Source organism: Chelonia mydas, chromosome 9, assembly GCF_015237465.2.
Source record: "Chelonia mydas isolate rCheMyd1 chromosome 9, rCheMyd1.pri.v2, whole genome shotgun sequence".
Lineage (NCBI taxonomy): Eukaryota > Metazoa > Chordata > Testudines > Cheloniidae > Chelonia > Chelonia mydas.
The window spans coordinates 16463556-16487671 of NC_057855.1; the positions used below are offsets into that span (position 1 = coordinate 16463556).

Here is a 24116-nt window from a genome sequence, read left to right on the forward strand (position 1 = left end):
AAGCTGTTTTGTTACTGGCTTGGCTAATAAAATTATAAACTGCCAGTTTGGGGGATTGTCTGCCGTATTTCTTGCAGTCTGCCCTAAGTGTGGCATTCTCAGAGTGGCTATGGCCCATTCAGGCTTCCACTGAAGTCAATGAAAAGACCCTTCTCATCCTTGACATCAGTGGATACAAAATCAGGCCCATATCCTGTGAGGTGCTAAGCACCTCCTAGAAAGTACTGAATACCCTCAACTTCCTTTGAAGTGAATGGATGAAATCCTGACCCCATTGACATAAATGGCAAAACTCCCATTGACTTCAATGGCATCTGGATTTCACCCAGTGAGAACTGAGGGCTCTTGGAATCTGTAGATGTTTAGCACTTTGCATGATCAGGCTCAGAATGAAAGACAGTTCTCTGGCAGCAGACAGTGATTAAAATCATGCACAGATTTGATAGATACGGTACCACTATACCTGCTAAAAATATGGACATTTTCTTAAAAATTCTAAAATGTCATTTTAAAGTTTTTTAAAAGAACTGATTTTTAAAATTTTCACAAAGTATTTACTGAAAATATGAAGGGTATTTTTTTTTAACTTCTTCACCCTATAATTTTACACAGTCCATAAATGGCTGCACTCACTGTTCTCTGCAGGACAGTGAGGGTGTGTCTACAGAGCAAAGAAAAACCTGTGGCTGGCCTATGCCAGCTGACTTGTGCTCACTGGGCTCAAGCTGCCAGGCTGTTTCATTGCTGTGTAGATTTATTGGCTCAGTCTGAAGCCAGAGTTCTGGGACCCTGCCACCCTGCAGGGTCCTAAAGCCCTAGGGTGACCAGATGTTCCCATTTTTTATAGCGGTAGTCCCGATATTTGGGGCTTTTTTTTATATGGGCTCCTATTGCCCCCCACCCCGTCCCAATTTTTCACACTTGCTATCTGGTCACCCTATAAAGCCCGGGCTCCAGCCCAAGCCTCCATGAGCCCAAGTCAGCTAGCATGGGCCAGCCATGGGTTTTTCTTTGCTGCATAGACATATCTTGAGTAACTACCTTATATTGGTCCCAATCCTACAAACAGTTAGGCAATTTATTCTTTTACGTAGAGACTGTCCAGACACAAATGGACACAAATCAGATGTCAAGAATTATAACATTCATAAACCAGTCGGAGAACACTTCAATCTCTCTGGTCACTCAATTTCTGATCTCAAAGTGACTATCCTTCAACAAAAAAACTTCAAAAACAGACTCCAACAAGAGACTGCTGAATTGGAATTAATTTGCAAATTGGATACAATTAACTTAGGCTTGAACAGAGACTGGGAATGGCTGATTCATTATAAAAAGTAACCTATTTTCCCTTGTTTTATTCCTTCCCCCCGCGCCCCCCCCCCCCCACTGTTCCTCAGACGTTCTTGTTAAACCCTGGATTTGTGCTGGAAATGGCCCACCTTGATTATCATACACATTGTAAGGAGAGTGATCACTTTAGATAAGCTATTACCAGCAGGAGAGTGGGGTGGGGGGAGAGAAAACCTTCTGTAGTGATAAACACCCATTTTTTCATAGTCTGTGTGTATAAAAACATCTTCTGTATTTTCCACAGTACGCATCCGATGAAGTGAGCTGTAGCTCACGAAAGCTTATGCTCAAATAAATTGGTTAGTCTCTAAGGTGCCACAAGTACTTTTCTTTTTGCGAATACAGACTAACACGGCTGTTACTCTGAAACTTGTTTTTTTGAATGTGATTGGTGGAATTAACTTGATCACTGAGTTAGCATGTCACTACGCAAGGTGATGACCTTTTGTTGCTATACAGTCATTATCTTGGTGTGAAAATGTCACAACACAACCCAATGTGGTCATGAGTCACAACATCATCATTGAATGTGTGGTATCAAAGGGGAAATTAATATATGATATATATTTGTTCAACACTAAAAATAAATTAGCTGCATTTCTATAGTGTCTTCTATCCAAGGATCTTAAAATACTTACAGATTAAAGTGATTTACAAATGTTAACTAATTTAGCCCTCACAACATCTCTGAGAGAAACATTTAATTATACAGATTTAACGAGGGGGAAACTGAGAGCAAAGATTTCAGAGTTGTCGACCTCTTGCAGGTCTCATTAATTTCTGGGGGAGATGTGAAGGCTGGTACCCCTGAAAATCCGGCCTTAAGTGACCTGCACGGTGTGATCCAAGCACGGCAGGGAATCCAGGTTTCCCTTTCTCTCAGCGCCGTGGTCTAGTTACCCTCTAATTCTGACCAGCCTGTGTCCTGTGCACGCTTTAGATTTTTCCAAAAACAAACACTGGGCAGGGGGACTGGAGGGAGTGCCATTGTGTTGGGCTAAAGCGCGGCCACCATTTTACCATGACCCGTGATAACCTTTCATGGGCCCTGGCCGGAGGCAATTTTGGGATACGGGACTTGATTAAAATGGTAACAGTCCCCTCGAAACTCTCACGACCCTGGGCCACGGCTATTAGCCCTCCGCCTCCCACTCCCGCTTTAAGTCTGTGGCGACTTAGGAGCAGCGTATTGACAACACAAGCGGTGTGGGCTGGGCAGCGTGAGGGACGTAGGACGCGGAGCAGCGGCTGTCTGCCGCACTGTGGCGCCCACACAGCTCCAAGCAGGACCGCGGTGCTAGGTGAGGTACCTGCAGCAGTGGGGCCGGACGTCTGGAGCCGGGGGCTCACAACTCCCCATTTCCCCCCGACTCCGACCTCCCGGCGGCGGAGCGCATGCGCAATGCCTCCCCGTGAGGGAGGAGAGAAGATGGCGGAAGCGGAGTGAGTAATTCGTTCGAGGCGAATCCGGTCCCGCTCGGCTGGATGGGGGAGGGGAAAGCGGGCGGGGCCGGGCCGGGAACTGGGACCTGATAACGCGGCGACCTTGGGCTAGCCTCATGCAGGGAGCCGTTCCCCTCTCCCGTCTGACAGCGGGTGCCAGGCAGGGCATCGCCGGGCGCTGGGCCACGGGCACCTCCTGGCTCAAGGGCTCCTGCCTGCCGCGCTGCCCCCACCGGGGGCCCGTCTTGGCCAGCCCGCCCCACAGGACAGCACTGTGGGGGCGGTGGCACAGTGGGTGTCCTGAGGGGGCGGTGACCTGGCCTGAGGTGGGATGCGGTGGCCTGGCCCAGAGGTGGCAGTACCGTGGTGGGAGGCTGTATAGCGCTGGGGGTCGTGGGGTGGGTGTCTTGGGGCAGCAGCGTGGTTGTCTTAAGGTGTGTGGTGGCACGGAGAGGGCAGTGGCAGGAGCGCGGGGGAGGGTTGTTTCTACCACAGGGCAGTCTGCTGAGGGCACGGCCTGGGGATTGGGGAGGGTGGAGACTGCTGGGGTGGCTAGGCCTCATCAGGCAGTTTCATGGACTCTGCTAAGCTTACTTGGGTTTGTGATTAAACTTCAAAAACAGACTCCAATGAGAGACTGCTGAATTGGAATTAATTTGCAAACTGGACACCATTTAAATTAGGCTTGAATAAAGACTGGGAGTGGATGTGTCATTACACAAAGTAAAACGATTTCCCCATGTTTATTCTCTTCCCCCCCCCGGGTTCCTCATGCGTTCTTGTCAACTGCTGGAAATGGTCCATCTTATTATCACTACAAAAGGTTTTTTTTTTTTTTCTCTCCTGCTGGTAATAGCTCACCTTAACTGATCACTCTCCTTATAGTATAGTGTGCATGGTAACACTCATTGTTTCACGTTCTCTGTGTATATAAAGTCATCCTACTGTATTTTCCACTGCATGCATCCAATGAAGTGGGCTGTAGCCCACAAAAGCTTATGCTCAAATAAATTTGTTAGTCTCTAAGGTGCCACAAGTACTCTTGTTCTTTTTGCCGATACAGACTAACACGGCTGAAACTGTTGTTTGAAACCTATCGTTCTACTGATTCTTGGTGTTTGATGTCTCTGTCATCTGGTAATTTTATGGGTTCGCTTAGTTGCTTGGGTTGCTCCAAATTCTAGTCTAAGGCTATGTCTACACTAGAGAGCTTGTACCAAGGCAGCTGTGCCACTGTAAAATCTCTTGTGTAGCAGCTCTATGCCAATGGGATCAAGTCAGTCCTATAAAGGGACTTTGGTTTCAACCTTCAATATGGAGAGGTTATCCTCTGTGTCATAAATCATCACCCACCTGCTGAACTGATTCTGGATTCCAGGCTCTTCAGCCCCCAAAATACAAATTTCTCAAAAATGGTAGGTCTCTGTCACTTGAGCTAACAAAAGATCATGTTATCTGTCAGCTAATAAAATACCTGTAGTTCTTTCTACGTTGAAGCCAATTAATAGAGAAGATAATGTTCTCTTTTTCTTTCACACACACATAAAATGTCCACATGTTGCTTCCATTACTATTGTTTGTACTGTGGTAGCACCTAGGTGCCACCAATGAAGGACCCTGTTCTGTTAAGCCCTGTCCACATAATCAGTGGCAAAAAACACAAGAGCAGGGTTGATTTGAGTGAGTTATGCACCCAAGGGGTTTAAGACTGGATCTCAAACATAACAAAAACTCTGCATAATTATAGTATATTTTCTTCATATAATTATTGCATTAATGTTCTACAAATGAATGCTTGGGAAAGTTGGGAGCGTAATAAAGGTCTTTTTGAGCAAGTGGGACCATTTAAGCTAAAGGAGTAACTCTTAATCTTGCAGAAATCATAGCCTGTTGGCCTCTTGTGGATCAGCCACTGGAGGCGGATGCATCACACACATAGCCAGTGTTGTACCTTCAAAATATTTATCAATTATGAAAATTAAACATCCAGAGTGATTCCCTATATTAATAACTTAGTTGAATTACACAAGATTCTGCTCAAATCGGAAAGAGAAATTTTAAATGTAAATGTTTCATTGAAGCGCACCCAAGATCCTGCACAGGAGGGAGATACAATACTGTAAAGTTTGCCTCTATCTTAATTGCCTTCTTACCTGTTACATTTTTTTCTTAATATTGAATGATACTGACGTGCACATAGGGGTGTTGTCCTCTGCTGGAGAGTATCAGAACTGATCAGCTTTGTACCATAAGCCGTATACATAACACCTAATGATGATGATACTGTACCTAACTCTTACATATCATTTTTCATTAGTAGATCTCTAAGCACTTTGCAAACAAGTATCATTATTCCCATTTTACAGCTGGAGATTCTCTTTCAGTTCAAGTGGTAGGAGGCCTATGCTTTTGGAGCAAGAATTCTGAGTTATTTTCCCACTACTGCAATGAGGTTCCCAATGGCCATGGCAAGTAGCATAGTGACAAGTGTGAAGTCCTAGATTGTCACATGTTTGTTAGAATTTATTGATTATTACAAGTTATGTACTGTAAGATAGCACTCTACAGAGCTTTGTTATGCTCTTAGCAATGCTGTTCGTCTGCAGTATACTGCAACTTTCTAAAGGACTGCTTTCTGTGCTCTGCTACCTTCTCTTAAAAACATAAAGTAAAAGAAAAAGTATGTTCTCCTATGATCCTACTCCCTCCAAAAATAGTAGTCCTGCTGTTTATTGTTGCTCTGACCATACTGAAACAGAAAATCGAACAAAAATGTTAACTCCACCAGAAACTCATAGTGAGTTTACTTAAATTTTAAACACGGCTTCTATGAAGAGAAGTCATCTTCTACAGAAGAAAGAAAGAAAGGTTGGTTAGGAAAGCTGAGGAGATCTACATTAAGTGAATGGAATCTGTATTTCAGATGGTGGGTAAAGAGAGGCCAGAATAGATAAGAAGATTCCCTTCGTACAACACTGCTCTTCTGCAAAAAGCAGCAGAGAAGTAAAAGCAATTTTCCCACAGTCTTGTCTCCTGAGGGCAAAAGTGAACCACCAATGATTTTTTTTTCAGAATCTTTATCTTGGTGCAGGTGCATGATGTGAGTAGGCAGTGGCTTTCCCACTGTGCTTCTTTGCAGGATGGTGATATAATGTGTAGCTTGGTGGTATTCAGTTTTGACGGTAATTACATCAGTAAACTACTACTTTAGGAGTTTTTGATGTAGCTTAAGTGTATTATACCTAATAATTTGAAATAGAATACCTTTACAAGCTTAAAACTATGTCTGCCTGTCCACAAGTGATATACAATGAGTCCTTTTCTTAGGAATTAACATAAATTGTCCATGATTATTTCTTTGGAATAATTTTAGATTTTTTTTTTCTTTAAATTCAGTACATCATGTACTAGTATAAATGAACTGCTTGAATTTCCTGCCAGACTGAAAGAACATTGCACTGCTATGGAGAATGAATCCAATGCAACAACGTGTTCCGCATGTACAACTACCATCACCACCACCTCCTCCTCTCGGACACAACCACCACAGATATCTGTCTACAGTGGCTCTGACCGACATGCTGTACAGGTACTGGGCTGTGACGTAGAGCAGAGGTTCTCAACCAGGGATCCGGGGCCCCCTGGGGGCCACGAGCAGGTTTCAGGGGGGCCTCCAAAATAAGAGAGCAAAGCCAATGTTAGACTTGCAGGAGCCCAGGGCAGAAAGCCGAAGCCTGAGCCTTGCCATGCGAGGCTGAAGCCGAAGCCCGAGCAACTTGGGCCCCCTGCCCCTGCCCTGCTTGCTACCCCCTAACGCTGGCCGTGGCTTTTAATCTACTGGATATGTAAAAAAACAGTTGTGTGGCACAGGTGGGCCAGGGAGTTTTTATAGCATGTTGGGGGGGCCTCAGAAGGTTGAGAACCTCTGATGTAGTGTAGAGAGAAATAGAAAGAATTTCATAAACAAAGTTTACTGATTAAAAACTCAAACATAGGCAACATACTGGCTTATAAAAATAAATCGGGCAGTGCTGCATGCTAGTAAGTTAAAAGTTTCATTCTTTCTCTTCTGGTTCTCACTGTCTGGGTTGTTTGAGTGTTTTCATGAAATATTGATTGTTTACAAAAAACTTTCAGTGGTAGAAACTGTGCTGCTGACTTGAATCTTGCACTATACAGACTAGTTTTGTTATCACGATCATAAGTAGTAGAGTGGATGAAATATCTAGATTCCCTGGAACCACAGCCTTGTCATGACAAGGGTCAGCTCAGCTCTCTGGTCTTTTGCATAGATAAATTGTGTACCATGTATTTTGTAAGGTTGTATGTGAGGTTTTTCTGATGAGACCTTTAAAAACCACTGTGCATAGACATTAATGATGAAATCTTGGCTTCATTGAAGTCAGTGGTAAAACTCCCATTGACTTCATTGGAGCTAGAATTTTATCCCAAAGGTCCTGTGACACGTTTTTGAAGAGTAGGTGTAGAAGGTTGCCCCAGCATTCTTGCCAGTCTTTTCTCTCTAATCCCGGCTATTGTGCAACGTTTCTTAGTGCCAGTTATTTGCTTATCTGTCATTTACCTCAGAAGAGCCAGCATTTCAGTAGCGCTGTATAGTATGTATTTTATCTGTAAAGTGATTTGGGAACAACTGAGCTGAAAGGTGCTATATAATGTGGATTGTCAAAGAACAGGCTTATACTGTAGACCAGAAAGTGTATGTTAGTTACAATCTATAATTCACTTGAACATTGATTATGTAGGAAGTTTAGTGTTATGCAGGTGTTCAGGGAGTGGGGGAGTGTTTGTGTGTTTCTTATTTTCTTGCAATGGTGAACTTCCATTATAACACTAACAAGATTAAAATAGTTGAGTATTTTGTAGGGCTGTCAATTAATCGCAGTTAACTCACGCAATTAACTCAAAAAAATTAATCACGATTAATACCAGTTTTAATTGCACTGTTAAGCAATAGAATACCAATTGACATTTATTAAATATTTTGGATTTTTTCTACATTTTCATATATATTATATTCTGTGTTGTAATTAAAATCAGAGCGTACATTATTTTTGATTACAAATATTTGCACTGAAAAAATTATAAACAAAAGAAATAGTATTTTTCAGTTCACCACATACAAGCACTGTAGTGCAATCTTTGTAGTGAAAGTGCAACTTACAAATGTAGTTTTGTGGGGGTTTTTTTTGTTACATAACTGCACTCAAAAACAATGTAAAACTTCAGAGCCTACAAGTCCACTCAGTCCTACTTGTTGTTCAGCCAATCACGCAGACAAACAAGTTTGTTTACGTTGACAGGAGATAATGCTGTTCTCTTCTTATTTACAATGTCACCAGAGAGTGAGAACAGGCATTTGCATGGCACTTTTGTAGCTGGCATTGCAAGGTATTTGCGTACCAGGTATGCTAAACATTCATATGCCCCTTCATGCTTCAGCCACCATTCCAGAGGACAAGCTTCCATGCTGATGACGCTCATTAAAAAAAAAATGCGTTAATTAAATTTGTAACTGAACTCTTTGGGGGAGAATAGTATATCTCCTGTTCTGTTTTACGTGCATTCTGCCATATATTTATCGTTAGTGCAGTCTTGGATGATGACCCAGCACATGTTCATTTTAAGAACATTTTCAGTGCAGATTTGACAAAATGCAAAGAAGGTATCAATGTGAGATTTCTAAAGATAGTTACAGCACTCGACCCAAGGTTTAAGAATCTGAAGTGCCTTCCAAAATCTGAGAGGGACGAGGTGTGGAGCATGCTTTCAGAAGTCTTAAAAGTGCAGCATTCCTATGCAGAAACTACAGAACCTGAACCACAAAAGAGAAAATCAACCTTCTGCTGGTGGTATCTGACTCAGATAATGAAAATGAACATGCGTCGGTCCACGCTGTTTTCGATTGTTATCGAGCAGAACCCATCATCAGCATGTGTGCATGTCCTCTGGAATGGTGGTTGAAGCATCAAGGGACGTATGAATATTTATCATATCTGGCATGAAAATATCTTGCAACACTGGCTACAACAGTGCCATGAGAACCCCTGGTCTCACTTTCAGGTGACATTGTAAACAAAAAGTGAGCAACATTATTTCCTGCAAATTGTAACTAAACTTGTTTATCTGAGCGATTGGCTGAAGTAGGACTGAGTGGACGTGTAGGCTCTAAAGTTTTACATTGTTTTATTTTTGAATGCAGTTTTTTTGTACATAATTCTACATTTGTAAGTTCAACTTTCATGATAGAGATTGCACTACAGTACTTGTGTCAAGGTTCCTCCCCCACTCTGAACCCTAGGGTACAGATGTGGGGACCTGCATGAAAACCTCCTAAGCTTACTTTCACCAGCTTAGGTTAAAACTTCCCCAAGGTACAAATTAATTTTATCCTTTGTCCTTGGATCTCCACTGCCACCACCAAACTCTAACTGGGTTTACTGGGAAACGTAGTTTGGACACGTCTTTGCCCCCAAAATCCTCCCAACCCTTGCACCCCACTTCCTGGGAAAGGTTTGGTAAAAATCCTCACCAATTTGCATAGGTGACCACAGACCCAAACCCTTGGATCTGAGAACAATGAAAAAGCATTCAGTTTTCTTACAAGAAGACTTTTAATAGAAGTAAAGAAATCCCCTCTGTAAAATCAGGATGGTAGATACCTTACAGGGTAATTAGATTCAAAACATAGAGAATCCCTCTAGGCAAAACCTTAAGTTACAAAAAAGACACACAGACAGGAATAGTCATTCTATTCAGCACAGTTCCTTTCTCAGCCATTTAAAGAAATCATAATCTAACACATACCTAGCTAGATTACTTACTAAAAGTTCTAAGACTCCATTCCTGTTCTATCCCCGGCAAAAGCAGCATACAGATAGCCACAGACCCTTTGTTTCTCTCCCTCCTCCCAGCTTTTGAAAGTATCTTGTCTCCTCATTGGTCATTTTGGTCAGGTGCCAGCGAGGTTACCTTTAGCTTCTTAACCCTTTACAGGTGAGAGGATTTTTCCTCTGGCCAGGAGGGATTTTAAAGGGGTTTACCCTTCCCTTTATATTTATGACAACTTGTATTAGGTGAATTGAAAAATACTATTTCTTTTGTTTTTTACAGTGCAAATATTTGTAATAAAAAATATAAAGTGAGCACTCTACAGTTAGTATTCCGTGTTGTAACTGAAATGAATATATTTGAAAATGGAGAAAACATCCGAAAATATTTAAATAAATGGTTTTCTATTATTGTTTAACAGTGTGATTAATCGTAATTAATTATTTTAATCGCTTGACAGCCCCAATATTTTGTAATTGTGATTTGTTATGTAATGGTATATTGCAGGTTATTCAACAGGCCTTGCATCGTCCCCCTAGCTCAGCTGCTCAGTATCTTCAGCAGATGTATGCAGCCCAACAGCAGCATTTAATGCTGCAGACTGCTGCTCTACAACAGCAGCACTTAAGCAGTACCCAGTTTCAGAGTCTGGCAGCTGTTCCACAGGTGAGACTTAAATATGTTGTGATGTTCTGCTTAGGACAGCCAGAACTGTGAGCCACCATGTTACCCCCCTGCCCCTCAGCAAGAGTGAGTTTTGCTGGAGATTAAACTGTGTCCCCGCTCCCTGCCAAAGCAACTTGTCTGCTTCACCAGCAAACTCCTCAAGACTCTGCCAGCGTTAATCTTGCCTTGCAGGTAATAATCAATGAACCTCAGTTCCTGAGTTCCTCCCTCAGTGTGTGGTCTCTCTCACTAGACACTCACAGAAATTGTTAAATTAAGTTTTCTTCCTCCAAAGAGACAGTGTACATATTAGCCTGTTTACTTAGCTGAAGACTTTCATTTACTTCAGTATAATGGCACTGAGATGATTCATAGTAAAACTTAGAAAAAGTTTTTATTAACAAAGAAGAGATTTTAGTGATATTCTAAGCAGGAGAGGGAGACAGGTATGGTTATATACAAAACATACTTTATATTGGCTAAAACTTAATTTTAGCAGGATACAATCTTTGCCTAAGCAGTTTTCTTACTTATATCAGGTTACCAGCATCCCCAACCTTTCGGATGACAGGATCCAACTTTCACAGGCTGAAAGGGTACTGTACGCTATGTCCCTTAAATAATGGATAGTTTAAAAGTCTTTTTGCTCCCCTTATGTTACCCAAAGCCCATTGTCTCTGCCTTAAGAGCCAGGAACGCATCCTAGGTACAGGTTCTGTCCCCTGGTGAGCTCACTAACCTCCTCCTTCCATTTGTTAGCTTGATGGCTTTGTTTACCTTATACGTAAATTTACTTTCATTGTCCTTTGCCTGCAATCAAGATGGTGAGACAGGCAAATCCACGTTCCTTTGTTTAGTGTATGCACTGCCTCCCAAGCCCATATTTCCAGCACACACACAACTCTTTGTACACAAACTGTACATATCACACAATGATTTTGGAACCAGCGTGTCATCAGTTTGCATATAATGCCTTACAAGACACCATTTAGATACGTATTATGACACCAGTTCATTGTGGGTACTGTGTTTGTGAGGCCTGATATGAACTACAGTATGATGGGCCCTCTGCCAGTTGGCAATGAGGGCTCCCAGGGTCACATGTGTAAAACTAATACTCTAGGATGAAAAACGTAAACCATTATCAAACATAAACAACAGCTTTACTGTGCATGTCTAAATATCTCACAATAATTCATTGTAGTATTTTAGTGACTTTATTCTTTTAATTGTCTCTGTGTGGACTGCAAACCCACTTGAATATCTTTAGTTTTGTAAGAATCTCAGTAGGTGCCTATCCTATGCTCTGGGTGTCCATTACATATATTATATAATTATCTGTATAGTGTATTTTGGTAAAATAAAGGACATAATGATGTTAACAGGAAAAATCCAAACTTCTCCAACCCTCAACCCCCTTTCCAAGATATGGATGCAGGGGAAGGAACATAATAGTCCTTAATACAGATAAAATAAAAATAATTAGTGTTTTATATTTTATTTTGGTACTTAATTTTAGTGAATCATGCCGAGGAATATGGGTACATAATAAGTTACAATAAACCTTAGTTGTAATTCTGAAATTGGAAAAGAAAGTACGAGACAATGCCATGTTCTGTTCCCATTTACAGAGGCTTTAGCATTAATCATCACAAGAAGCCTTCTCCAATGCTCATTAAAGTCAGTGGAAAGACTTCCATTGACCTCAGTGGTTATTGGAAAGGGAACAGTACCCTGGTGAGAGAGGTAATTGTCATTTTACACGTGGAGAGGCTGAGACATGAAGAGTTAAAGACCTCAAGGCTATATAGCTTTATTTTATCAGACATAGGATTAGGACTCGGGAGTTGCTGGATCACAGTCGTGTACCTCTTCCACTGGATCATGCTGATTGCCTGAGATAGTCATATGATCTCAACCTATAATTGAGATGACTCAGATGAAGGTAGCTGATGTTGCATCCATGTTCAATAAAGGACCTTGAATTTAAAACAATTAAATATAATCCACACAGGACTTGACCTGGTAATCCTTACTCATGTGAGTACATATTAAAATGTATGGGGGATGTCTCATCTGAGTAAGCATAGTGGGATTGCATTCTTAATTAGAAAGTGGATCCTGTTTCCTTGATGTTCAGATATGTTTTAGGCTGTTATCCACATTGCAGGTAACCCTGCTCTCACCCCCAAAAGGAAAACAAGATTGCCATGCAAATAAAAGCGAATATTTTTAAACAGATTCAAAGGTAGCCAACAATAGAGAGAACTGAGGACACTGGGCACTTTAGGACCCATAGTCTGGAGTGCACTGTGCTGTAAACATATCCCTAACTCTACTGGGTAAAATTTATTTATTTTTACTGGTAATTCAGAGAAAGGGTAAAACTAGAGATGGGTTTCTGTTGGCTCATGTAATAATATCTGTTGTTTAAACATTTTTTATTTTCGCTTAGCTGACATATTTAACATATATTCTTGCTATTTAGGCAAGCCTGTCGGGTGGAAGGCAGTGTGCATCACCTACTGGGAGCGTCACTCAGCAGTCAAGCATGTCACAGACCTCGGTATGTAATCAAACAAGGTTCTATATCCCATCCTAGCCTTCAATGGCTTTAATGCAACTTCTTGTAAAGAAAACATTTTTCATGTTTAAAATAAATAAATCTGACTAAAATTATTGCAACATAATGAGAAGTAGATACATAATGAGACTGTAGTAGTTAGAGGTAAAAAAGATGTATTAGATCATAGAATCATTAATTAATGTAAGATACACTCCTCTAAAAGGACATCATGTGTTTAAACTAGTACCCCAATTAGTCTGGGATTTTCAAAGGAATCCAAGATAGTTAGTTGCCCAATTCCCCTTTGAAAATCTCAACCTTTATCTTAAGAAAATACTAAGTACAATTTCTAGGAAGCATAATTTAACATTAAGTTGCATAATATTTTACAGTTATTGGACAAAATTTTCAAATTTGAAAATCTAAAATTAGGCACCTAAACCCATATGTGGGTAGTTAAATAAAGGTAGCTTGATCTTCAGAGCTGCTGAGCAAGCTGTGGGTAGTTAGCACCTTAAAAGAGTAGACCACTTTTAGTCATGCCTAAATATGGATTTAGGCACTTAACTTTAGACACCCAAATGTTAATATTTTTCTTAAAATATTAATTGCTGGCTTGTACCACATTCAGTAAGTATCTATTTGTGGTAGCTGTTCAGATTAATCAGTTTCCACAATATTACCCTTTATACTAATTATTGTTTCAGATTCTGATTGAGGCACAGTGTTAAAGTACACAAATACCCAATTGTTATTTATGAATTACAGGCCACTGTGTTTAGTGCAGTCATTTTCAACCTTTTTTCATTTGCGGACCCTTAAAAAAATTTCAAATGGTGGTGTGGATCCATTTGGAAGTCTTAGACAGTCTGCGGATCCCAGGTTGAAAACCACTGTTGAATGGTGACCGCAGCCTTTCGCGGAGCCCTTAGACATAGTCTGTGGAACCCCAGCGGTTGAAAATCACTGGTGCAGTGCAAAAATAGAAACACTTTGTTTGGCCTCTACAATTACAGATTTTCAATGCTGTTCCTTTAAAATGCCACACCTTATTTGTATGACATAAGGCTTTTTGCAGTTATGGTCTCATAAAATACATGTGTTTAGTAGGGAGCTATTACAGAAGTGCTTGTCAGTCTGTTAACTTGCATCTGTTAATTGGAAATGCTGAGGAACAGATTAAAGTAAACATAAGGTTTAATTTTTCAAAATCTCAGAAGCTCACTGTTGCATCAAATTTCACATTTCTAATTTTGTAACACTAGGTATTGTCATTGTTCAATTTAAATGCACAATGACATTTAGGTATACAAATTGGCCAATTAAGTATATCTGGTCATCTTCTCATATAGATACTTGGTTTGTGTATGCATTCATGATAACTGTATACAGAAATCAGACAAGCGATTACACATAATTTGAAGATTCTGATTCCTTGAAAACCAGTACAAGCATAGCAAAATTTTAATGTGGCGATGCCGGGAAGTGGAATATCTTCAAAGTCAAAACATCGTAAGTCTCAGGAAGACAGATTTAACTGTTTCAATAGGTTCCACTTTTGAATATTGTATAATGGAATAGCTTTGAAAAACTAGATGTGACAGATTACTATGCTTGCAAAATATTTGTATCCTAATGTTTTTCCTAGTTGTGAGCTTAATTCTGAGCTGCTAATCTTATTTTTTACTTTGTAGTAACTCACTTTATAGTAAACTAATTTATAATAATTGGTTGGATTACTAACAATTATAATAGACTACTAAGTATTTAGAGAGACCAACCTTGTCTCTCTAAATATCCTGGGATTGACGCAGCTACAACTACACTTCACACTAAGTCTTTGACTTTTGACGTTCTATGGCCATTTAGCATAAAATAAGTATAATTCTTTGGATAGTACAAACAACTGGCATCATCAGATGAAAACTATGTTATCTTTTCTTCATTTCATGGTAACTCTGGTAAATTATCCATAGTTAAATAACCTTTTCATTAATTAGTTTTTGTTTCTGTTCAACTATAATAAATTAATTGCTGTCTTCTCCAGTGCATTCATTCTTTAGCTAGAACTTCCATTCACAACTCACAAAAACACCTATTGATCCAACAATGACAGTTTATCATTCATTAAGAATACTTACATTAAACCAAACATTCATTATTGGGAATTATGCATTTTTATGTGAAGAATACAATGCACAGTGTAAATTTTAAATTGGCAATGATATTTAAGGATTTGTTTGTAATGGCCTTGTGTTCCTCCAAATGACATTCATGCAACCTAAGCCCCACATTTACTTTTTTTTTTTTTATGTACACACGAATCATTAATTATTTAGAACCTGTATCCGGGTGAATTATGCCAATGCACAATTCTTTGAAGCCAGTTATCTCTGCACCTGTGAAATTTAAGCTAACATTTTCACATTCTTCTTTATCTTCACTAGTTTACAATTTCACGAAAATATTGTGAATTTCTTCATTTGAAAATTTACCTGTGTGAACTCTTTTGTTGTTTACTTCATTTAAATAAACATGCACCTCTGAAGTGATATGTAAATAACTCCTTGTTTTCCATCCTAATTTAGACAGGGGCAGCGCATGAATATGAAGGTGTGAGAAAAGGAGTAGATCGTGTTGCAGTGTGGATTATTGATACCACTGATTTGAATTGGTGCCTTAAATTAGTGACAGACCACACATTTCTGTATTGTATATGCTTTAGCTATTTCTGTTTCATGTTCAATGCAAAACTAAAAATAAAACTTATGGTGACAAGTAACTCTTCAATTCATGGATTGAACTGCCCAAGCGTGGCTGCATGTAAATTGCATTATTATAACGAAAATGTATAATACTGCCACATTAATATTGCTACTTATAAAAAATGGTACTGCATGAGCATTCACACAGTAGCTGACTTATTTTGATGAGAATCTGTAGCAGTCATACACTTTTTAGATCAAAATATTGCTGAAGTCTTTACAGCTTGGATGCTACAACTGCCTTGATGTATTTGGTAACGCTGATTGACTTTAAAACCTAGGATGAAGGGCCATGACCAAAGTAACATTTTTACTTCCTTAGATTAACCTTTCCACCTCTCCTACACCTCCACAATTAATAAGCCGTTCACAGACCTCCAACACTACTAGCAGCAGTATAACCCAACAGACTATGTTGCTGGGGAGCACTTCTCCTACCCTGAGTGCAAGCCAGGCTCAAATGTACCTCCGAGCACAAATGGTAAGTTTCACAAGTTGCCGTGTTCACAGTTAATTTTTGAAAGTTTTACTGGTTTGTTTGTTTGTTTGTAAATGGTTCAGGTATCTTTAGCTTCAGGCAGTGTTGGGAATTTGGTAGCTTATTTTTGTACATAAATAGTTCTTAGAGCAGAGGTGGACAAACTACGGCCCGCGGGACCGTCCTGCCCGGCCCCTGAGCTCCTGGCTGGGGAGGCTAGCCCCCGACCCCCTACCCTGCTGTCCCTCCTCCCCCGCAGCCATGCCGCTGCACTGGCAGTGCTGTGCGTGGCGGGGCTGCGCGCTTATGCAGGGCAGTGCGTCTGGCTCCGGCCGAGCAGTGCGGCTCCAGACATGCTGCTCTGAGCGGCATGGTAAGGGGACCGGGGCCGGGGGGTTGGATATGGGGCAGGGAGTCTCGGGAGGCAGTCGGGACAGGGAGCAGGGGATGGTTGGATGGAGCAGAAGTTTGGGGGGGGGAACAAGGGGGATTGGATAGGGGGTGGGGTCCTGGGGGGGCGGTTGGGGCGGGGGGTCCCGGGAAGGGGTGGTCAGGGGGCAAGGAGCAGGGGGGATTGGATGGGTCGGCGGTTCTGAGGGGGGAAGTCAGGGAGTGGGAAGTGGGAGGGGTTGGGTAGGGGGCTGGGGCTAGGCTGTTTAGGGATGCACAACCTTCCCTACCCGGCCCTCCATACATTTTCGCATCCCGATGTGTCCCTTGGGCCAAAAAGTTTGCCCACCCCTATCTTAGAGCAATGTGAGCCACAGAGACAAAGGGACTGTTTAGTCCTTTGAGAGCAGAAAAAAGAAATTCTGCTTTAGAACAGCTCAATGTTATTTGATGAGATGATTGAACATTTGTAAAATAGGACGAGAACATCTGTCCTTGTTTAGTGGATATATGACTAGACATACAGTAGCTGTCTGTATTCCCAGCAGATTGTTCTAATGTGTTTCTAACATCAGAGTTCACAGGCTCTTGATTAAAGCTTTCTCACATTTAACTAAGAATATGCTTCAATGGAGTATTGCCTCTGGAGACTGACTTGGGTCTATAGATTTCATTCTGTTAAGATTCATATGGGATTCATTTGATTTTTGCAATTTCCTGTCAGTGTTGTATTTTCATGTTTTTAAACAGGGTAATTTTCAAAGTTTGAATAATTCTACAGTAAAAGAAAATGACTGTTGTAAAACCTTAATTATGAAGATTTAAAAAATTTAATGCTGTTCACAGTGCAAACACAAACTCCTGTCCTGCAATGAGCTTTGTATGGGCAGACCCCTGCCCTCGTGCGGAGCCTCACCGAAGGCACTGGGGCTCTGCACAAGTGCACAGATCCATCCAGGTGGTATTCAGTGCTGGTGTGGGGACAGAGATATTTCTGTTTGCATGCAAGCTATGGCCCAGGTCCTGCAAGGACTTATGCATGTGCTTTGTGCACTGAGTACTCCCCATCGACTTCAGATCTCATTCCATAATAGGGGTTCTTGATATTAGTGGGATTACTCACAGTGCATGAAGTTAAGTACACCGGACCCTCGCGCGAATTCACATACAACACGGTTGCAGCCATGGATCCCAAATTGAATTACTTTAATTGCAATTCATTTTAACGTGGTCCCCGCTATAACATGATACCACGCATGGATCCCAAATCCCGCGTTCTAGTGAGGGTTCGGTGTACATGCCTAAGACTTGCACGATTGGGACCTATAATTTAGGAAAAAGCCTCTCGTCCCCCTGAGATTTGTAAAACAATATAGGTACACCCTGGTAGAGCTTTTTCTTATCCTATTAAATTTCCTACATACTTATTGAGAAAGTAGTTAAAACCATAGATGCAGCAATCTAGTATATGCTACCAGTGTATTGTGGACATTTGGAAGGAGCTGTCTCCAATTTGCAAAAAATAAATAAAGGGAGTTTCAAAGAGACTGATGTATAAAGCTAATGGTGGATACCTAATGTATTGAATAGGATGGAAAAAGTCACAATATATACCTGTGTGACCAGAGTCCCAGGGAAGCCACACTGGAGTTACTCAATTAGGGTGTACTGCAAAGAATGGGGCACATCCAATTCTTAACAATACAGGTTTGCATTTCAAAGTTCTAGCCTATCTAGCATGGAGTGGCCCTAATTACCATTCACATACTTTTCTAACATGTCTCTACAGGTTGACTCTGGGTCATTTAGCCTATAGAATGCTTAACCCTTTCTGGCCACGTGTCACACTTTGTATAAGATTTGCTGCAATTATACGACAGTGGTAGCAACAATGATTTGCATGGTCATATTTTAATCAGATAATGTCACAACATGTATATCTATTTAACTTTTCAGTATGTGTTGTCTAGCTAGTGTGAACAGCTAATTTACTCAGATTTTTTCACCCCCAATGCCAGTGATATTGGTATTTCAACATTTGACACTCAATTCAAGTAAATAATGTAAGGTATTGTAGTGTACAGCAGTAATACAATATCAGTAGTTTTTCATTTCAGTTCCCTTTTAGATATTTGAGAGCAGCTATTTACTGAGTCTTGGGAGATTCAGATGTGATGTGGAAAGTGCAGAAGATACGCTTTCATGTCTCTTTAGTTATGATACAGTTCTCTTTATAATATAAAATACTATATTTAAGACCTGTAGGAGAGTGCAGTCTCCAAGCACACCCTCATGCAGTGTGGCATGTCACTGCAGTCCCCTACCTCAGTTTCCAGATATAATTCATTTACACTCCAAAGTCTTTAGGAACAATATTCTCACTCTTTTGGGTTCTAATTTATTAAACATTAACCTAGCTCTCAAAAGAGCTGCCTTTTCATCCAACCCTAGGTTCAGGGTCCCCCAAGTCCTCCTTTCTGGGACTGTGTGCTTCAAGTGCTGGCATCCTCCATCTGCAGACTCCCCTGTTTAGTTCAGGGCTTTTCACAACCTTCCTTGTTGGACTGTGTCCTTTAAATCCTCCCTTCAGCAAGCTCTCCCTGACTGGGCTTGGAACCTTGTTTTTTTGAGTCATCCATCCCCATCATCTGACCACTCCCTTGACCCTTCCCATGTGGGTCTAATTATCCTAAACACCTGGGTAGGGAGCCTTGCTCCTGGGCCTGGGCCTTCCTGCTGCCATAGAGAGCAATGACCTGGGTTTTTCCTATCCCTGCCCCCTTCAGACACTATCTTCCTCTGACCCAGTGGCTGTTTGGGTTTCCTTCAGCCTTTCTCTGCCATCCCCAGACACATGGAATGGGGTGACTGGTCTCTCACATTACTTCCTTTGGCCTTAAAGGGACAGGCCTCTGTTACAGGGCCCAATCTTGAAGACTTTTTCCTGAATAATAACCTTGGGTTTAGGCCATTATGTTTTTATTTTTTATGAAACCTTGTTTGTTGAATTAACTGTTCCATGGTCTCATTTTAACAGACATGTAGTCTGCTTAGTTCAGAGTGGATATCCTCCTCAACCTCTTTGGTTATCCTTTAAAAGCATTCTTTCTTGCCTTTTTTGCAAGAATAATTCTGAGGAATTCTAGTATTATACCTACAAATTATTCTGTCTCTTGCAGTGGATGAACTGAAATATTTTTAAAACAATGTTGACAATATACAACACCAAACCCCCACCACCATTAGAACTCATTTGCAGTCTTGTTGGCAATCTCAGCACCTGGCTCTAGAGAGGATAGAATGGACAGAGTCTGAACTGTCCCTAGAGAAAGTCCTTGCAGGTCATGACTGAGACATACTGGTGGTGCTTTGTGGGGAAGCTTCCATTGGTGTTATCTGTATGGCATGTTATCTTAATGAACAGAGGATTTCAGTCTCTAGCTGTGACAGTTTTTTCCCCACAAAACACTTAGTGTATACTTGAAAAAAGAGTCACTTCTTTGTGTTACTAAACATGATATTCTCTAATTTGAAAATTCATTTTGAGACACTGTAGTCCAGTTGTCTGAGCAGACTATTGGGAGTCAAGATATGTCTGGTTCTGTTGCTGCTTCATTCCATATCTTTATCTGACTCTGGTTGCTTGACTTTGTGTCTCTGTTCACCCCCTTGCTCTGTAAAATGGAAGAAAGATTAAGTAAGCCTCTTTTGAGGCAATCGGATGGAAGGCAACCTATAAGTACGAAAGTATTATTATTCTTAAAATGCAGAACAATTTTTTTAAAAATACTTTTGTTTATATAGTGTATAGTTTGAGATACCATAAACATTTGCTTTAAAAAAAAAAAGTTGAGTTAAACAAATTTAAATTAGAATTCATGCATCCTTAAGTGTAACACATTTTACTCCCTACTATAAAACATTTTCTTTCATAAATTTCAAGGTTTTACTGTTACCTGACTACTTTATCTGTAAATTGTGTTTTCTTCAGTTTTCCTTTTCTGTCTTCCCAGCTGATTTTTACTCCTGCTACCACTGTGGCTGCTGTCCAGTCTGATATTCCTGTTGTCTCATCATCTTCCTCCTCTTCCTGTCAGTCTGCAGCTACTCAGGTGAGCTTGCCTGGATTCGCTGTATCTCCATTTCACTGAGCTAGAGCCCTACGTGAAATATCAATGTGTATATGTTTTCAATGTTTATATTATAATAGTATCTATAAGTCCTTAATGTGCTCTCTTTAATGTCGTAACATAATACATGGAATATTTGGCTTTCAGATGTTACAAACCATAGATACATTTTTTGTTACAGTAATAATTAGTTAATGGCAGTCTTCCACAACTCACCTAGCAATAGTTATTTTGTAGGTTACATTGTATGTCTTGCTTTGCTATGAGGCAGATGCATTCCTTTAAAGATCAAGACCTTACTGTTTGGTTCTCATGTTTTACATTTATGACAGTTCTTCATATAGTTCCATTGTTTTTTGACCTAATTTATAAAAAAAGTAATTTAGTAGAAAGGATTACTACATCTTACAAAGATGAATTTACATATTGGCATGTGTTATTATTCAATGTGTATGAAGCCACAGAATTGAAAAGTGGCAGGGTTTTCAGTAATGTCAGTATGTTAATAGAACCTGGATCTATTCGGACCATCCTTTCAGATCCCAGGATTCAGTTTCAGTACCCTCTCCCTGTCTGATCAAGGTTGATGAGTTCATGGGAGAGCTGATTGAAACTGATCTTGGATAAGGTGGAGGTATTACTAACAGGTTGGAGAAAATGTCCAGAAGATCTTGCTTGCATGGTGGTAGATTTATTGTTTGGGGCCAGGCTATTCTGTTGAGGGGTGGCTAGATGTAATTTTACCATACAATGAACATAGAAATTCAGTACTTGTGGCACCTTAGAGACTAACCAATTTATTTGAGCATAAGCTTTCGTGAGCTACAGCTCACTTCATCAGATGCATAAAAGTGGAAGATGCAGTGAGGATGTTTTTATACACACAGATCATGAAAAAGTGGGTGTTTATCACTTCAAAAGGTTCAAATGGCCCACCTTGATTATCATACACATTGTAAGGAGAGTGATCACTTTAGATAAGCTATTACCAGCAGGAGAGTGGGGTGGGAGGAGAGAAAACCTTTTGTAATGATAAACACCCATTTTTTCATGATCTGTTTGTATAAAAACATCCTCACTGCATTTTCCACTTTTATGCATCCGATGAAGTGAGCTGTAGCTCACGAAAGCTTATGCTCAAATAAATTGGTTAGTCTAAGATGCCACAAGTACTCCTTTTCTTTTTGCGAATACAGACTAACACGGCTGCTACTCTGAAATAGAAATTCAGGTTTCAACAATAGTCAAGAAAGGCTTATTTTCAATTACAGAATATTCTGATGTTGCATTGGACTTGCCACAATGACCTTTTCAGACTCAAAAAACCCCCCACAACTTACGCTCAGAATACAATGATAAAGAATGTGGAAGCACAGCTACTCCAAGGCTTTTGTCCTTGGGGATATGTAACACTCATTCTGTGCATTGTGTACAATTCAAGCTCATTAAAGGTTGGGAAAAAAATTATATAAACCTTTTGCACACACAAGATTATGTGAGAAGAACATTAAAGGTGCCAGATTCAATCAAGCAAAGGTTAGCAAATGCCACAATTTAAGGTTACTTGTTGCCTGTGTAACTTTAATTCAGCCCGCATGTGTATGTATTATAATACAGTCTTTAGTGGATAATACTCACTTAATGAGCAGTGATTCAATATTTTATTTTCTGCTCACTGTTCAGTGTGTGGCCTGTGTCTTATTTACTGTACAGAACTCAAGCCCTGAAAATGATTAATTTACTGTAACAGGGTCATCACTCACCTCACAGAAGGGGCCCTCCCTGGTCAAGTGCATGCGCCTGCAGTTTGTGGACCGGGGTGGCACCCAGATCTTGTGAGTGCCTCCTGTCCTTGATCAATGGTTTCTTCAGTGGGTCTTCAGTGACTCAGCCCTGCGGCTGAGTCACACACACACACACTGTCTGTAGGTGGAACAGAACAAACCCCTTCCAGAATATACAGTCTTTACCTTCTTCTGGCTCTGGTATGGGGCCGTACCTTCCCCAGGGCTTCTTCCTGGGAGACTCTGTTTTCCTGCAGCCCTACCTGGGCTCAGTTCTGGCTCAATCCCCACAGCCAGCCAGGAGCCCCTGGTCCCTGCACTGAACTGTCCATGGTCCTGCTGCTCTTTCAGCCAGCCAGGAACATGGTCCTCTCTCTTCCAGCTCCTGCAACAACTGTCTGCCTTTGTCTCTGCAACTCCTTTTTATATGGCTCTCCTGGCCCCTGACTGGCCACTCTTGCAGCCCCTCTGATTGGCTGCTTCCCCTGCATCCACTCCAGGTCACTTGGAGGACTTTTCTTCTGGAATGCGTTACCTAGGGAGGTGGTGGAATCTCCTTCCTTTGAGGTTTTTAAGGTCAGGCTTGATAAAGCCCTGGCTGGGATGATTTAGTTGGGGATTCGTCCTGCTTTGAGCAGGGGGTTGAACTAGATGACCTCCTGAGGTCCCTTCAAACCCTGATATTCTATGATTCTGCTCCTCTCTGGTGTGAGGTGTGGCAGGTGAAAGGTGGATGGGTAGAAGCAATAGATATATCTTGATTTTTAGTAACACTTTTGACACAGTCACACATGACATTCTTAAAAGTAAATGAAGGAAATGTGGTCTAGATTAAGCTACTATAAGGTGGGTGCAAATCTGGTTCACAGACCATATTCAAAGTTATCAGTGGCTTGCTGTCAAACTGTGGGGACATATCTAATGGTGTTCTGCAGGGGTCAGTTCTGAGTGTGGTACTGTTCAACATTTTTCTTAATGATTGGATAATGGAGTGGAGAGGAGAGTGTGTTTATAAAATTTGCAGGGGACATGAAGCAATGAGTGTTCGCTAGCAATTTGAAGGACAGGATTAGAATTCAAAATGACCTTGAGAAATTAGAGAGTTGGTCTGAGATTAACAAAAGAAATTGAATAAAGACAAGTGCAAAGTACTGCACTTAAGAAAAAATCAAACGCACAGTTACAAAATGAGGAATAACTGGCTAGTCAGTAATATTTTTCAGAATGCTTAGCATTCTAATAAGGCTTGGAAGGATTAAATTTTTATTGGTAAATGTCAATTTCACTATACACACACAAACCAACAAAAATATTTATATTGGTAATTGGAATTTACAGGTAACCAAAGTAAGAAAAATGTTGCTTGAGAATTTATTAGACTGAGTGTGATTTAAGGGTACTTACATTGTACATTTTGACATCATATGCTGAGAATTTGTGTTTTAATGATTATATAGCTTTTTAACATTTTGAATTTCAACATCTACTGACATTAAATAATTATCAGACCCACCGTATAATTTCCTCAACTGTCAAAATTTAAATAGATGATAATTGAAAAAGTTGCTTTAAAAATAAACATTGATATGTCCATTAAAATGATAAAAAAATCAGTTTCTGCCAGGCCTGATTATATAGCACTTCATATGTTCGAAGCACAGCTCCTATTAACTTCACTTGCAGCTGAGAGTG

At 40.6% G+C, this 24116-nt stretch overlaps 1 protein-coding gene and 1 long non-coding RNA gene across 15 annotated transcripts in view; one reads left to right on the top strand and one right to left on the bottom strand.

Annotated features, from left to right (window-relative positions):
• The first annotated feature begins 2475 nt into the window (after positions 1-2475).
• The window catches only part of PHC3 (polyhomeotic homolog 3), a 103773-nt gene continuing 82132 nt past the window's right edge, over positions 2476-24116 (top strand). For 2 of the 14 annotated variants that reach the window (XM_037908390.2, XM_043522920.1), the window contains exons 1-7: positions 2476-2796; positions 6193-6385; positions 10153-10311; positions 10851-10907; positions 12800-12877; positions 15965-16123; positions 20524-20622. In XM_037908390.2, coding sequence (XP_037764318.1) covers positions 2756-2796; positions 6193-6385; positions 10153-10311; positions 10851-10907; positions 12800-12877; positions 15965-16123; positions 20524-20622 — 786 coding nt within the window. In that variant the 5' untranslated portion in view covers positions 2476-2755. The remainder of the gene's footprint in view (positions 2797-6192; positions 6386-10152; positions 10312-10850; positions 10908-12799; positions 12878-15964; positions 16124-20523; positions 20623-24116) is intronic. The other 12 variants (XM_037908385.2, XM_037908384.2, XM_037908386.2 and 9 more) reach the window with 12 other exon arrangements.
• Positions 18272-22817, bottom strand: LOC122461804. Its single transcript, XR_006283995.1, has 4 exons — positions 22404-22817; positions 20857-21001; positions 20467-20670; positions 18272-20184 (listed from the first exon to the last, which is right to left on the bottom strand). It is a non-coding gene; the product is annotated as an uncharacterized LOC122461804 (long non-coding RNA).